Source organism: Phasianus colchicus, chromosome 2 (genome assembly GCF_987193195.1).
Source record: "Phasianus colchicus chromosome 2, bPhaCol1.hap1.1, whole genome shotgun sequence".
Lineage (NCBI taxonomy): Eukaryota > Metazoa > Chordata > Aves > Galliformes > Phasianidae > Phasianus > Phasianus colchicus.
Window position 1 is genome coordinate 27081934 of NC_143437.1, and position 15684 is coordinate 27097617.

Consider the following 15684-nt stretch of genomic DNA (forward strand, 5'->3'; position numbering starts at 1 on the left):
TCCCATAAGTTTTCTCTCCACACAGATTGAAAGATGTCAGCAGACATCCCAGGCATTTGGTGTGGAAAAAGCACTCAAACTCTTGGCCAGTGATTGCTACCATATAAAGCAAACAATTCTTTCAGGATAATACCCCTAGATATGGTAACAGTTTAACAAACTAAGTATTTCTTATTTCTTTAGGATACTTAAGAAAAAAATTATACAGCACAGATGCTGCTGCAAAAGGAACAAGTGAGCATGTCAGGTACTCACATAAATGGAGCCATATATGGCTAATCTTTTCATTATACAGAAGATATTATTCCAGAAACTAAGGAAAAAGACAGAAAAGTTAATTCCATTGATGGGTAACGTTCTGGAAAAATGCTTGCAAAAAACAGCATTTTCAAAACATGTAAACCTAAATCTCAAGTAAGCAATGACTTCAGAGCATGAAGTTACCTCATCAAGGCTAAAAAACAGATTTCAATTACCTCATCACACACCAACACTGCACTCACTCTCCTGTCATCACTGGACTTTCAAAAGAAGTGTCTGTGCAGTATTGCATGTAATCTACCTCTACATTTTATACTGCATTAAACTGGTGCTTGCTTCAAGACATGGTAACTTAAACCACTGTTCAAAAACAGACCAATCCAATATACATCAACAATGTATATGCTGCATTAAAAAGACAAATTCCACACTTAAGAGTAAATAGTAGTAAAATAACCAGACAGACTTCATTCAAATGAATTAGACAACTTTTACTAAATGAAAAAACTACATTTAAAATATGCATTTAAAACAAAAATGGAATTAGAAAAGACTTAAATCCATTTTGAAGAACTTGCTCACTGTGTCAGAAAGCAATATAACTCTTGCATTATATAATGTGCCAGTTCATAAAATGCAAGTTACCAGAATTCTCAATTTAACGTTTTCAAAGACAATACTGAAGTCGAGATTTTCACATCTACTGATGCACACTTAGAATGGTATAAATCTGAAGCCTTCCCCCAAAGAATCTTACAAATTCAACAATATTCAGTAAAAGCTTTTGTTTATATCCAATAAGTATTGCATCCTAAAGCATCACAGATCTTAGCCTTTCGTTTATCCCACTATACTTTGTATCTTTTCTATATCTTGCCATTTACCAATGTTTACCCCTTTGAGAAAGGAGAGAACTGAAAAGAAATACTGCATAACTCTCAATCATGTACAGAAATTATTGCTACTATAGTACACTACAAAGCAGAAGTCTATACAATAGTATATGAAATTTGATCATGAAAATCCAAAGGATAAAATCTTGAGTGACATAAGCCTTACAATCATGTTGGACATTCATTTAGCAGTTTTAGCTCACCACTAGTAAGCTGGCCTATTGTCCATTGGTGAACATCCATTTAAATACACCCCCTTATGAAAAAGAATGTCAGCTTTCAAAGGCTTAGCAAATAAGGATCTTCATGTTCTGTGGAACTACGTAAAATGAATTCTGATACAGGTAGGGAGTTACCAGTTACCTGGAAGCTAAGCATGCCAAAGGTGTTTCATGCTAATAAAACTAAAGCCAAGGTACCACATAATCAAGTTACCAACTAATAGGCAATACCATTTTTGTCCTAAGTTAAATGATGTGCCATAGCACAGTGTAATGTCAATAATTTAAAATAGTGTAGTGTACAAATTAATTGTGTGGCAGTTTAAGTTAAAAAGTCAAGGCAGGTTTTCCTATCTCAATTTACGTTGGCTGTCAAGCTGTCCAGTCTGGGCATGTCGGTAACAATTTGCCTTTTAATCACTACCATATTATCAACTTTGCATTATAATGGGGCACAAATTTGAGCGGCATTACTATGAATAACATGAGGACAGAGGGAGGATAAGAGATCAATGGATCTTCTAATTCCCTTCCATATTTCAATTTCAAAGAGAGCCAGGGAACATGACCAGATACCATATTCGCATCATTCTAGCTACAAAATAACCAAAGTAAAAGCAATCAAGCAACAATAAGACCACATTACACAAATGGAACATCATGCTCTCATCTGGTTTAACTATTACATCAAGTTTTAACTGGGATGTTGGTCAACTTTAAAAACTGTGGTAAGTGTGAATATGCAGTTGCAATAGGTTTTTTAATTTTTAATTTTATTTTTTACTCTATGCTGGATATTAGAAGTTGGAGCTATACTTGTTACAATACAGTGTCGCACATCTTTCTACTAGAAAAATTAATAAAGATCCTTTACCCGTCTCTTTAAGTTAAACGTGTGACATCATAAAGGGTGTCAAATGGCTGGATGGTTTTACAGTGCACACTTATTATATACTGTAATATGGAGTTTTGTCCTTGACAGATCTGATGGTTTTTCTACATTATTCCTTTCTTCACCTCTTCTTCGGTGGATTAGCTGTGCGAGGTGGAGTGACTGGACGCCCAGAATTCAGTCCACCATACTGGTACTTGGCTTTCTTTTCAGATGGCTTCAATATCTTAGAGAAAATAAAGAAGTTCTTTTGAGTCAGTGACAGCTGAGAACATTTCAAATACCCTTAAGTCAACATGAGGTCTCATTCAGAAATAACAGGGTGGGGAAGGACTAGAAATCACAACACGACCGTACAAGTTCCTGAATCCTACAGACAACAGCACTAAGAAAACTGTTTCTAACCTCTAGTTCCACAATTTTACTGTGGTGGAAGGGAGGAAAGAAAAGGAGCTCAAAATACTGCATCCAAAGAGGAGTAAGGAATAAAACTCGAGCGGAATTACCGCACTAAATGAGTGCCATCCACCTAGCTGTGGATGATAAACAAATTACTCAAATAACATTGAAATGAACATGGAAACAGAGGCAACAACAAATACTAACACCTCATACACAGTCCAACACTTAAAGGAACACCTAGTGTACAAATGCATCGTACCTGAAAGGAACACATCAGAGTTTCATCCACACTCATCATGCCACCTGCATTGTCAAACTCTCCACAATAATTTGGAGCTGAGAATAGGGTGACCAACTGCCGTTTTGCAAAGAATTCATATCCATCTTCAACCACCTGTCAACATCAGAGAAATTAATACAGCCCACAGAAACTAAAAGATACACTTTGAAGAAAAAGGCTAGTTTTTGTGTCTAAAGACACAAGAATTCAGAAAAGAAGTATTTTATCTTTGTCTTTAAAGAGGACAGATTCAGTCTATCTGAACAGTGAATGCCAAATCAAGTAGATTTAACTGTCTGACAATCCTAATATTAGATATGCATCAGTTTCACTGTTGATATCATTGTACTTGGAAGTCAGTTATACACTGTCAGTTTAAGGATTTGCAGTGTTTTGTTTATATGCAAACTTGGATACATTTGAACTACTAGTTCAGAGCACAAAAGGCCCACATATCATCTTAACTGCAACTGTAATCATGAAGTTTCACTTAAAGTATAGTGATGGTCCTACAAAACTTTAGAGTAGCCAAGTATAGGCTTTTGACAACTTTGATGGTTTAAAAGCAAGCTGGTTCTGCTGCGCTTTCTCAAAGAGCACAATACACTCTTAAAATACTGCAAAGTAGCACAATATATCAGCTAAGGGTACTCCCTCTTCCCCAAAACAGAACCCTAACATAACAGACTGAAAGTGATACACAACAGAAAACTGCAGACTTCAGTCGTACTGCCACAGTCTTTTGAAAGATGTCATACTTTTATAAGGAGCTGAAGCATCTGTATGAATACAAAGATACTAACGGTAATCATTAGGCAGTTGAGACATCTTAGCAACTGTTCTACACACTAACATTTTCTAGTGTTTTTAGCAGTAAAATCCTAAGAATGCAAGTGTTCTGAGAGAGCATCTGAGTTTAACTATAACAAAATTAAAAAACTATTTTTCCTTCACAGGATGCCAGAGCTTTTAAGATCAACTAAATAATAAAACTGGAACATTACACACAAAATTGAAACTTGATGCCCACTTAAGCAGGACATCTGCTTAAAATCACTTCATAAAAATTGCAAACAAATATGCCTAAAGATTGTCCATGCCTAAACCAGTTTTGTTTTCTGTGTATTTCAGCAAGTAAAACAAGCCTATGCCAATAACTAAATTAAAGGCAAAGTTTATGTTCAGACCTGTTTGTAGAAACTTTCAAGAATTACTAAATACCTTCACAAAGACAAGCAGAGATAGTTATCTAGTAGCTGTGGCTTAAGCCACATAATACTGAAATAATATTCAGTAATACAGAACTCAAACTTCAGTGCCATTCTTTTAAACTACATATTTCTCCTCTAGTATTAACATACAATAGTTTAACAGTAAACAGATGATACACAGATCTGAGGAAATCTAATGTTAACATTTTATTTGACATGAGATACTCAGTTCAGTGAGTAAACAAGATGCAGATTTACAGTTCCTTTTTGTTTTTCCTCAAAGTAAAGCAATACAAAATAAGTTTTAAATACATGCTACAGATAACCAATACCAAAAATGCATATAGTCTAGGAGAAGTTTTAAGCAGTAATAAGGTTCATTCATTACCTGGTGAGCTCGACAGATCAAATCCAAATCATGACGATTCAGAAATTTACTGACCACATCAGCACCAAAAGTGAAAGAGACCCCACGATCATTTTCACCCCAACCTTGCACATCTTTGTCTGGGTCAGACCACAGCAGGTCACATAGTAAGCCTTTGAAAAATAATGCAAGTGAAGATGTTAGTCTTAAGAGGTCAAATACAAGTAAAAGTGGATTTACAAGTAAAATGGATTTACTGTAGTCGCCAGAGCAGCTTCCCTAGAAAACGAAACACATTCTAGCAACAAATTCAGCAATATCTGAATTTTGATTCAGGCAAGACAGTCTGCCTAAGTCTGGAGAATATGGCAAGATTTTTTTCCTTTAAAAATGATGATACCTTGAGATGAAACAAATCAAAACCAAACAACTCTGACATAATATTTACTTGTAATAGTCAGCATATTTACACAGAGCATTTGAGGAATTTAAAAAACAATGCAGTGCAGCACATTTTCAAAGGCAATCATCAATTTCACAGCTTGCCAAGCAGCTGAGTTTGAAAGCCACACTGAACTATGGAATCCTATGCAGGACCAATCAGAAAACCAACAGAAATTTGTACCAGAAACTTCTGAACATGAAATGTTTCTTACCACACATGAAGAACCTTGACTGACTAAATCAAAATTTAATTTCATTTTCAGCATGGTTGAACTACCATGATTTTTTTTAAGAAGTCTCATGCCAAACAGTTTGGAACCTAAATTCAAGTAATTTAATCTTTATTATTTCAACATTGGTGATTGCCTTTTTCCAGCTACTACAAGAAGTCAACTAAAACTGGAGTTAAATTTTATACTAAAGATGATCCTTTAGTCCAGTTGCAATGCCTCAGGCCAATAAGCAGCAATACAAAGAAACCAAAAAGCATTCAAACTTTATCTCAGTTGACATGAAACTGTACTCTCTCTGCCTCTGGTGACCAACCCTTAAGTATATAAGTACTTAAGTGCACTGTTTCACAACCAAAAGGAGGAGTCAGCTGACTTTGCTACCAAGAGTTCAAAATTTGATTTCCGATTAAGCCAAGTTTTAAGCTACACAAAATATTGAAGACATTCTTTACAAAGCAAGATCTGCAAGCTATATTTAAGCATAGCTATCGACAGAAATTCAATGTGCTACTATTTTATTTTTATATACAGCTATACGTGGTCTTCGGCAACACAGAGATGTCTCTAACAGAGACCAGCACTTTGCTTTTAGAAGACAAATCTGAGTATGCACATCTACTTTTTAAATCAGGTATCTACCTCAAAGCAATCTGCTGAATAGACTGCATTTTAAAATAATTTTACTGAAATTTAGTCCTATGCTGAATATATTTTTGAAGTTTCACTGCAGCACCTACTGTTTTCTTAGCAGGTGGCAGAAGCTGCCTGTGACAGAAGTGCCTATCTGAACTACTTAGAAGTATTTCCTCTTCTACTGCTCCACCAAGCTACCAAATAATCTTTAGAGTCACACACAAAAAATACAAATCTGTCCTATAACCTTTAATAGCTCTATAACAGAACCCTGCAAAAAGTTAGTCTCACATATACAACTGAACTATGCCAGTCAGATGAGTTTATTTTTAATGAGCAACACCTACCATTACAATAGCTTAGGCTGACTGGGAGAATGTAACATAGTAGACATGAGATATTCAAGATTACACAAAAGAGGGAGCAACAGATTCCCAGTATGCGAATAGTCAGCAATGATAACCAAAATAAATAAATAAATAAATATACCTAAATATTTTGTGAGGGCTAAGTAGTACTCTTGCAGGCAACTGATTTAAGTCACTGTAAGAAGTTAAATTTGGGTAAGTAGCTTCTAAACACCATGAAAAAGCCATGAAAATAAAAGGTCCTTAAACTGCAGTTGATGTTGGAATGGCTTTTTTTTTTTTTTAATCAGACTAGAAGAAGCCATTGTAATGATCTAATCTTATCAGCACAAGCCACAAGAATATCTAACAATTTCTGCATCAATGTCAGCCATCCCTCTACAAACAGCTTTCAAGGACCTCAACTTTCATGGTGAGACTGCTTCAGTTTACTTTCTGCAAGATTTGTTTCTGTTCAGTCATATATAATGGCTGCCATCAGTAGGCCTAAAAGAACAAATCCTTCAGTGTCACTGCTCTATTGGAAAACATCTGTCTGCTTCTGAAAACCAAATGAAGACAGCAAATCAGTGGATCAAGAACTTCATAGCTCCTCCCACAGCCCCCTTTTCCTTTTTCCTTTAAACTCCCTATGCTTATTTTTAGGAGGTACTAAGAATACATCACTTTAGATGAGTGTCCATGGAAACTGGAACTACAAGGGCAAGGGCATTCCTGAAGTGGGGGTGACTCAAGCAGTAGCATCAGCCTGTTGAATAAAACTACCTTTTCTGAAAGCTCCGATAAATGTAAAGTTTGACTCATCTATAATGGTATTTATGTTGATATGGAGTGAATTATAAATAGCATAAGAGGAAGAACTTCAAGTACCATTTATACTACAGAAACACTCATTTACCAGTCTAGTAACGCATCTGTTTCAAGTGTGCATAGACCATCGTGCACAGAAGTGTAGTTGATCGAGGTACAGTAGACGGATTAAAATCAGACCCTGGATTACTCCCATGCATCAGCACTGAAGACATTATAGGAAGTAGAATTTTTCTTTTCCAAGGCTTAACTATAACATTGTTTCAAACAACGAAGAAAAAAAAAAGAAAAGCTTTGAACATGGTATTTCCCCAAAGTTAACTTCAGGCTATTGTTGAAAACAACGTAAAATCTCACTGTACTGCTTGACAGCTTTTTCAATCCTCTAGTAATAAATCTGGAATAAATGGGACACTAAAGAAGATGCTTAATACCATTCAAAAGAGCACTGTACAGAAAGCAATGGCAATTTGCATTCACTATCTATAAGCAAAATATAATCTATTAGCAAAAGAAAGTTTCAAGACTACCCAATGACACAAGCAATGTAATTCCAATGACAGTGAAGTTGAAGAAGGAGACCCTACAAATTTGACGGGGAAGAAGACATGTTACTACTGGGCTCAGGTACAGAGAGGCTCAAACATTTCAAATAATAGTCTGCAACCTTTAAACAGTTATGTTGATACATTAAAGAGTTTGGGTGTGTCCAGTCAAGGCAAGAAAAAGAATGAGCTGTTTAGTTATTTGATCATCTAAGTTTGTATTAGGGCAGGCGTGGATAGTTTGTTATGATAAGCAATAACAATGTGGGCAGTAACTTCTAACAGTATCAGTTAACTGAGTCATCACAAGGAGCAAGATTCATGCTCTGCATAGAAATAATGCAATACTGTAGTGAAACAGAGTTAATGACTTCAGCCACTGCACTGCCTGTACAGAAATTGATTAAACCTACTTCATCTCAAATGCCCATTTATAGTGAACTCCATGCCACTCACCTGTGTCAGGAACGTCTGTAGGTCTCATAATTCTCCGGATCTGCTCCATTGACTGGAGATCTGGAGACAGTCCTGTAAGTAGAAAAAAAATCCAAGTGATTTATATACATTTTACCTGTTAGAAAGGATTCTAGAGAACAAACAGGTTTAAAGACAGATCACCCATTGCTTCCATTGCAATATAAACAAAAGACAGTTCTCAGTAAGACCATTAGGCTCCCAAACAGAAGAACACAGTAACACAAGTGAAATTAGTGAGGTGCTTCAATTGTTTTCCTACTGTGATTTCAGCCATACACAGAATTCTACAGGTAAGTACATTCACTTCAATAGCCCATTAGAAAGAAAATCACTGAAGGACAGTTTTCCCATTATCTTACACAACTAAAACAAATGCAGATCTGTGCCACCAATTTACTTTCAAAAAGCTAAACAGAAGTGTAACACATCCAGCTTTCAAACACCATAAGGAAAAGCAGCCAGCAGGTATGACTTACATCGTACACAACTGACAACACTATTTCAAAATGTTACCACACACTGAAGGCTGAAGCACCTCCCCTGCGAGGGCAGACAGAGAGCTGGGGCTCTTCAGCCTAGAGAAGGCACTGGGGGGACCTTGTAGCAGCCTTCCAGTACCTGAAAGGGGCCTACAGGAAAGCTAGGAGGGACTTCTAAGGGCATGTAGTGACAGGATAAGGAGAAATTGCTTTAAACTGAAAGAGGGTAGATTTATCCTAGGTAGTAGGAAGAAATTCTTTCTTGTGAGGGTGGTGAGACACTGAAACGGGCTGCTCAGCAAGGTTGCAGATGCCCTCTCCCTGGAGGTGGCCAAGGCCATGCGAGATGGGGCTGTGAGCAACCTGTCTAGTGACAGGTGCCCCTGCCTACAGCTGGGGAGTTGGAACTACATGATCTAAAAGGTTCCTTCCAATCCAAACCGTTCTGTGATTGCATCAGTTGAGCTACAGCCACTGGATGCTGTAAATGAATAATAGATTTTGCAACTGCAATAAATCACAAGTACAAAAGGTAGTAATCTACTACAGCTCAGCTGCTTAGTCATTCATAAAACCACAGTGTTGATTATTCAAGTCACTGATCACAAAGAACACACCTCTTTTTGTATAGTTTCGCCATATTAATATTTAATTGCAGCAAACGATGGGGTTACCAAGTTGCTCTGAACTCTTCAGGTACATGCTCCCTCCAGAATTGTTTTTACTTAAGGCATACAGGCATAAAAAATGGATGGACGCACTGGTGTCTTAAGATGACATTAACTAAAGGTTCTGAAGTGAGTGAAATATTTATATCACTTAGGCTAAGACCGCCTCGTTAAGGAAGCCACAAATTTGGAAAGAGCATTTAGTTCTGACATACGATAAAACATTATTTATACTAGCAAGTCATACCCATTTCACTCAGTCCAGAATTTTAAGCATAACAAGAAATCTGTCACTGGAAAGGAATCACTACATAAAATAATCTCAGCTGACATCTAGGATAGGACAATAGCAATGGATGCATTGGATGAACAGTGACTTCAACACATCTGATGTAAGGAAGGATTTGAGAAACTTTTCCAGTATTAAAATTTTAGATTGTTTTTATTGAAGTGGTCTCTCATAAAAGCCTTTTATCCACATCATCTTGCCAAAGCATCTTCATGATAATACCCTTGAGATTGTGAAGGATGGCAGAAAATCTTACGTTAGATAGCATATCAAAGGAGTTTTAGTCTATTACAAAACAATATAGGGAGAAAAATTCAAATCGACAATCAGCTTTTAAACTTTGACCCACTTCTTCCTCCCCAAATCTGATCCATTTGCATGTAGATTACATTAGCACAAAGGTGTGTGGGTTCCAGGCACCACCACACCCTGAGATAGTAATGGGCAATCTCAGCTAAGTACAGCCAGTTTGTGGCCTTCTTCGGTATTACAGCTCCAAGCATCTCAGGTTACACCCAAAACATGGAAGTTTTTCAAAAGAAAAATTCTAAGTCATGTCTCAACCTTGTAGCTGTTAAGTTCTGCATTATTTTACATTGCTGTAAAATCCCAAAAACCCAAGAAACTACCTGAATGTTTGTAGACCTCTTCATAATTTATCAAGAGGCCGTTTGTCACCAAATATTTCCTTTGCACAAACATGAATAGCTCATGCCTGAAATTCACATCTATACACAAAAATTGTGCATGATCACCATCAAATGAAGGAATTGCGAAGGCAAACAGGTTGCTGAAACTCAGGTCAAGCCGCTGCTTCTACAGTGATTGCTACAAACCATGTATTGTAAATAAACACAACTGAATTAGGCTGTCCTGTCACAATGACAGATAAGCATTCAGCATAGTCTTCTTGAGGTGTAAGAGCACACCTTTCCTAATGGAAAACAGAAGCGAGTTATTACTCATGGCAGACTCATCATCCAGGCCACAGATTTAAAACTATACATCAGGTAGAGCTAGTAAGGTAAGACTGATTGTTACACACTTTCACACAATAACCCAGAAAGCTCCTCTGCTCTTTGGATACTACATATGAGAATCAAGGCTCCTCGCATCATGTCAGTAATGTCACGGTCTCATCTATTGTATAATCTTACATCTATCTACTAAACTGACATGAGTAACATCTTAGAGCTTAAATGGTTAGACAAATGTATTCAGTCAACTACATGAAACTACAGCATAGGCTGTTATCACAAAAGGATACAATCACAAACACGTTCCAAAGATTGGAACTAGAATATGGTGTCAAAGACAACAATACCGTATATCACACAAAGCAGAGTAAAAGGGAGAAGCTGGGAATGGTTATGGAATGAGCTTTAACAAAGTGAGATGAGGATCAAAGTCAGAAATAAGCTTTGTGTCAGAAGTGAGGACAGCTTTGAAAAATAAAGATAAAACACTAAATAGAAAGACAAGAAAGTTTCAACCTAGAGGGAAAAAGGAGGCAAGCTGAAAGAATACTTGGAAAGATCCTTAGAAAGCAAGAACATCTGGAGACAGGAATGGCAGGAAAGGTTTGATTACATTGTGATGTCTAGGAGAAACAGCTGACTTAGGATTTCAAACTATTGTAGAAGTCTATTGGGATAAATTAGATGCCTTTATTTACTATGTTATGCGGTTTTGCAAAGTTTTATTATATCCCATAGGACAATATTTTTTAAATAAACTGTGCAAAAATGCGCAATATAGTAAAAAAAAGGCACCTACCTTATATCTACCAGTTAGCTTCAACCTCCAGCAGAGTTACTGTTGTTGACTCAATGTTTACTACAGTAGTAACATCATGAAAAGGCGTTGACAGTCCATGACTTTGGGGAATCTGGAATGTAGCTTGGACAGGGTTGGAAGAGAGAGGAAAAAGGGCAAAGCTAAAGTGCTGAATGTCCACTTTCATTTATTAGGAGCACATAGCACATTTCATGAGCTGTTCACTTCATTTCACAGATTAGTTGTGATTGACAGTATTCAGTATTTCAGGTACAGATGAAACCTGTACAAGTTTAAGGACAATTAATATGAAAACAGTATTTACTGTTTATTGAATAAGGGGATCCTTAAAGCATATACGTAACAGATTTTCCAGCTTCCTAAAAGAAACAGTGAACCACCCTCAGCATACCAGTATTTCTTTTTCTTGATAATAACTTGCTAGGCTTCTTGTTCATAATTCAAGTCTGATACTCTGTGTGTATATGCAGCTTCATCATAGAATACAGTATTCTACTTGACTTGCTGAGTATCCTTAGTGACTTTCTACCATCTAAGCTTAATTACTCACCTGAAACATCTCAATATTTTATCACCCTTTTTTTCTCCTGCTCCAAAATAAAATAAAGTACACGGATAGTAAAGAAATAGATTCCAAAAAAGTATGACTTACGATGGCTTCCTCAGTGCATAAGAGATTTTGTACAAGGGCTGCTCTAAAAGCTACGCCTCCTTATTTTATTATGTTGGCCTATGATCTAAGAGGCAGACATTGGTGATACGGCAGTAGAGGTTGAACATTCCCATCAATATTACATTTTGTTGCCATATGACATATGTCAGCAGAGCGGCAATATGACAAAGTGGCACATCATACAGAATTGCATAAAATGGTTTGAATTCTAATGGACCCTTAAGATCACCTAGTTCCAACCCTCCCGCAATAGGCAGGGGCACCTCCCACTAGACCAGGCTGCTCACAGCCCCAACCAGCCTGGCCTTGAATACTTTTTTTTTTTTTGAGGGGGGGGAAGGAGAGGGGCATCTACAACCTCTCTGGGTAACCTGTTCCAGTGTCTCACCCCCCTCACAGTAAAGAATTTCTTCTTACTATCTCAGATAAATCGACCCTCTTTCATTTTAAAGCTATTTCCCCTTGTCCAGTCACTTACATGCCCTTAGAAGTCATCTGTCCCCAGCTTTCCTGCAGGCCCCCTTCAAGTACCAGGCAGAGCCTGCTCTAAGATCCCCTCAGAGCCTTCTCTCCTCGAGGCTGAAGAGCCCCAGCTTTCTCAACTTGCCTTCATAGGGTAGGTGCTCTAGCCTTCTGATCATCTTTGTGGTCCTATTCCAGACCTGCTCTAACAGCGCCCAGTCCTTTGTCTGTTGAGGGCCCCAGAACTAGACATAGTACTGCAGGTAGGATCTCAGGAGATCAGAGTAGAGGGGCAGAATCAATTCCTTCAATCTGCTGTTCATTCTTCTCTTGATGCCAGAACACAGTTGGTCTTCTGGGCTTCAAGCATATGTTGCTGACTCATTAAATCTTTCATCAACTGACACTCCCAAACCCTTCTCTCCTCAGGGCTGCTCGCAAGCCATTCTCCACCCAACCTCTATTTGTGCTCGCAATTGCCTCGACCTAGGTGCAGGACCTTGCACTTGACCTTGTTGAACTTCATGCAGTTGGCATGGGCCCACCTCTCAAGCCTGCCCAGATCTCTTTGAATGGCATCCCCTTCCTCTAGTGTGTCAACTGTACCACTCAGTTTCATGGCATCTGCAAGCTTCTTGACAGTGTACGCAGTCGATTTCACACATGAAGCAAAGGTGTGTCACTGAATTCTTCCATACGATATAAAGGGCACCCACTGACATTTCCTGAACATTCATGGAGACGAAACAGTGGAGGTTAACACAGAGAAGCAACGAGTGGTGTTTCATCAGTGGCAACAGTGCCATGAAAGACGTGTTCCAGACAGCCATGCACAGCATTTTGTCATACCACAAAAATGAGTACCTAGATCAGCTCATCCACGTGAATTGGTGGATTACAGCGAGGGAAAATACGTACAGAGCTGAATACTGGCTTCAGTGCATTGAAAACTATGGTGGGAACATTAGAACACTGCAAAGTTTTTACCAGGTGGCTCCCATGAATGTTCTCACGTAAACAGGAAGAACAAATTCATCAGGATTTATTGAACAAGTACTAGGCTGAAGGTGACAGTTTCACAGATCATGTCATTACTGGTGACAAGATGTGGTGTCACCACTACAAGAAACAGTCATAACAGCAGTCTATGGAGTGGTGACAGGAATTCCCCATCAAAGAAAAGTTCAAAATGCAGCTTTCAGTAGGTAAAGTGAAGTGCACTTTTTTTTTTTTTAGAATAGGAAAGGGGTGACCCTCCTGGGTTTCCTGGAAACTGGAGAAGCCTCATAAACTCTGCTGCATCACAATGTAGACTAAACCGAAGGCTCCAACTTCTGGAGTCAGGCGAGAGAAGAAACTTCCTCTTGCAACACAACCATGCCAGGCCCCATCTCATTTTCAACAGTGTGGAGCACACTGACAATCACAGCTGGACTGTGCCTACAGCACCCACTATGCAGCCCAGATTTGATACCTTGAGACTTCCATCCATTTGGGCCAATGAAAGATGCATAGGCAACATTTTTTTTTTGCTATGACAGTATTGTTGCTGCTGTGCAACACTGGGTCACCTCCACTGGTGCAAGTTTTTATTTATTTTAAACAAGTGCAGCATGTAGGCTCTTGTTCACTTCTGGCAAAAATGTGTAGCTAATGGTGCTGTGCTGAAAAACAGTGTTTCATAGCTGAAAATTTGCTCTATTAAGTACTGCCATTGTGCTTTTTGTATCTGCTGTAGTTTCCATGGGAATAAATAGGAGGCATTACTTTCAGAGCAACCTAGAAATCTTCCTTGTAATTACAACTTTTAGCTCAAGTACCAGTTAAAAAAAAAAGACCCCCACCCTTCAATGGAGAAAAAAGTAATTCCCCTAACACATCAATGTTACCTGGATGCTGCTATAGACTCAGTTGTCTACCACTGTATTAGTTTTGGATTTACAAAGGAAAGCTAACACCTAAAAGCATGTTATGTTTAAGACTGATAAGTAAGCTTATAGCAGCAGGCACTGAAGGCAAAACCTGTTAATACAAGATACAAGTGCAGGCTGGATCATTCCATAAAGTAGAACCCTTGTAGAGAAACCTGAATAAAGGCAGGGCAGCAGTCATCAATACATTATCACAGTTCAGAAAAATGTGCACAGGAATTTTGGTTAAACATTATTTCTAAATCCTAGTGGAGCTGTTCAATCAAAGTTTCTGCAGAGCTCTCACAGTTTCTATTCACCTCCTTGGCAATGCAGATATGATACCACCACACCAATTCTGGATCAAGCTGCTAAGTAAAGAAGGTAGTTGCAAAGATAGATGGAAAACAGTGGGATAGTTCTTGCCACTGCAGAAGTAGTTTGAAAGCACTGTCAATTGTTTAAATTGTTGCGACAGTGCTCTACAAGGTCCCAGAATCCTCTAAGCATCACTGCTCAGAAAAACATGGGGTGTTTCCTTTGACAAAGAGTGCCTGAGTAAGTCCCAGTATGGGAAGAAGTCAAAGCCTTCTTGAAAACCAAACACTTTTTTTTCCCCTCAATACAAAAATTGTATAGCAATGGGACAGGTGCCCAGAATGTATGTTTTTCAACAGTCAATGTTTTTCAGAGTCAGACGGAGCCACGATTGATCGCATCCAATGTCAAATGACAAAACTCAAGCATCAGACTTCATTATGACTATATGGTCTCAGGGGTCTCTTCCACCAACATCTTACAGAACCAGCTAAAGAGACCAAGACCACAGAGCTGGGTGGACTTTTTCTTTCACTTCACAGTTTGGGATTCCAGTATCTGCTATGCATTAGCAAATAGCTTTGGCAACAAGTCATGAAGCAAACATCAGGCATGAATTCTCACGTTCAGAATCCTCCAAAGAGGGATATGTATTGACAGGAATACTTAGATGCACTTGCCCTTCTGAAACAAGTGGTCATTTATAACTGGAAAGCGTAACATCTGTCGGCTGCCAGATGTACAGAAAAATCCAAGACAACAATAACCTTTGCAGACAATATACATCATCAGCTAAAAATGAAGTATGCACATCCACTCAATTTGATATAATATTAATCCAAAGAACAGGTTAGACACAGCCTTTAGAAGTAGTCATCCACTTACCTCCATGACAGCAGAAGATTTTCTCATCCACAATGGCTGCAATAGGCAGACAATTAAAGCAGTCTGTGAAGGTCTTCCAAAGCTTAATGTTAAACCTCCGTTTACCTAGAAGAACAGTGTGAGAGATGAGGAAAAGATGGCCATTTTCTTAAAACCAGCCTACAAT

At 38.2% G+C, this 15684-nt stretch overlaps 1 protein-coding gene across 1 annotated transcript in view; it reads right to left on the minus strand.

Moving 5' to 3' along the window:
* Positions 1-731: 731 nt before the first annotated feature.
* The window catches only part of PPP1CB (protein phosphatase 1 catalytic subunit beta), a 31006-nt gene continuing 16053 nt past the window's right edge, over positions 732-15684 (minus strand). The window contains exons 4-8 of the mRNA XM_090135182.1: positions 15519-15623; positions 8017-8088; positions 4549-4700; positions 2929-3063; positions 732-2493 (exon numbers count right to left, since the gene is read on the minus strand). Of these exons, the coding sequence (XP_089991308.1) occupies positions 2389-2493; positions 2929-3063; positions 4549-4700; positions 8017-8088; positions 15519-15623 (569 nt within the window). The 3' untranslated portion in view covers positions 732-2388. The remainder of the gene's footprint in view (positions 2494-2928; positions 3064-4548; positions 4701-8016; positions 8089-15518; positions 15624-15684) is intronic.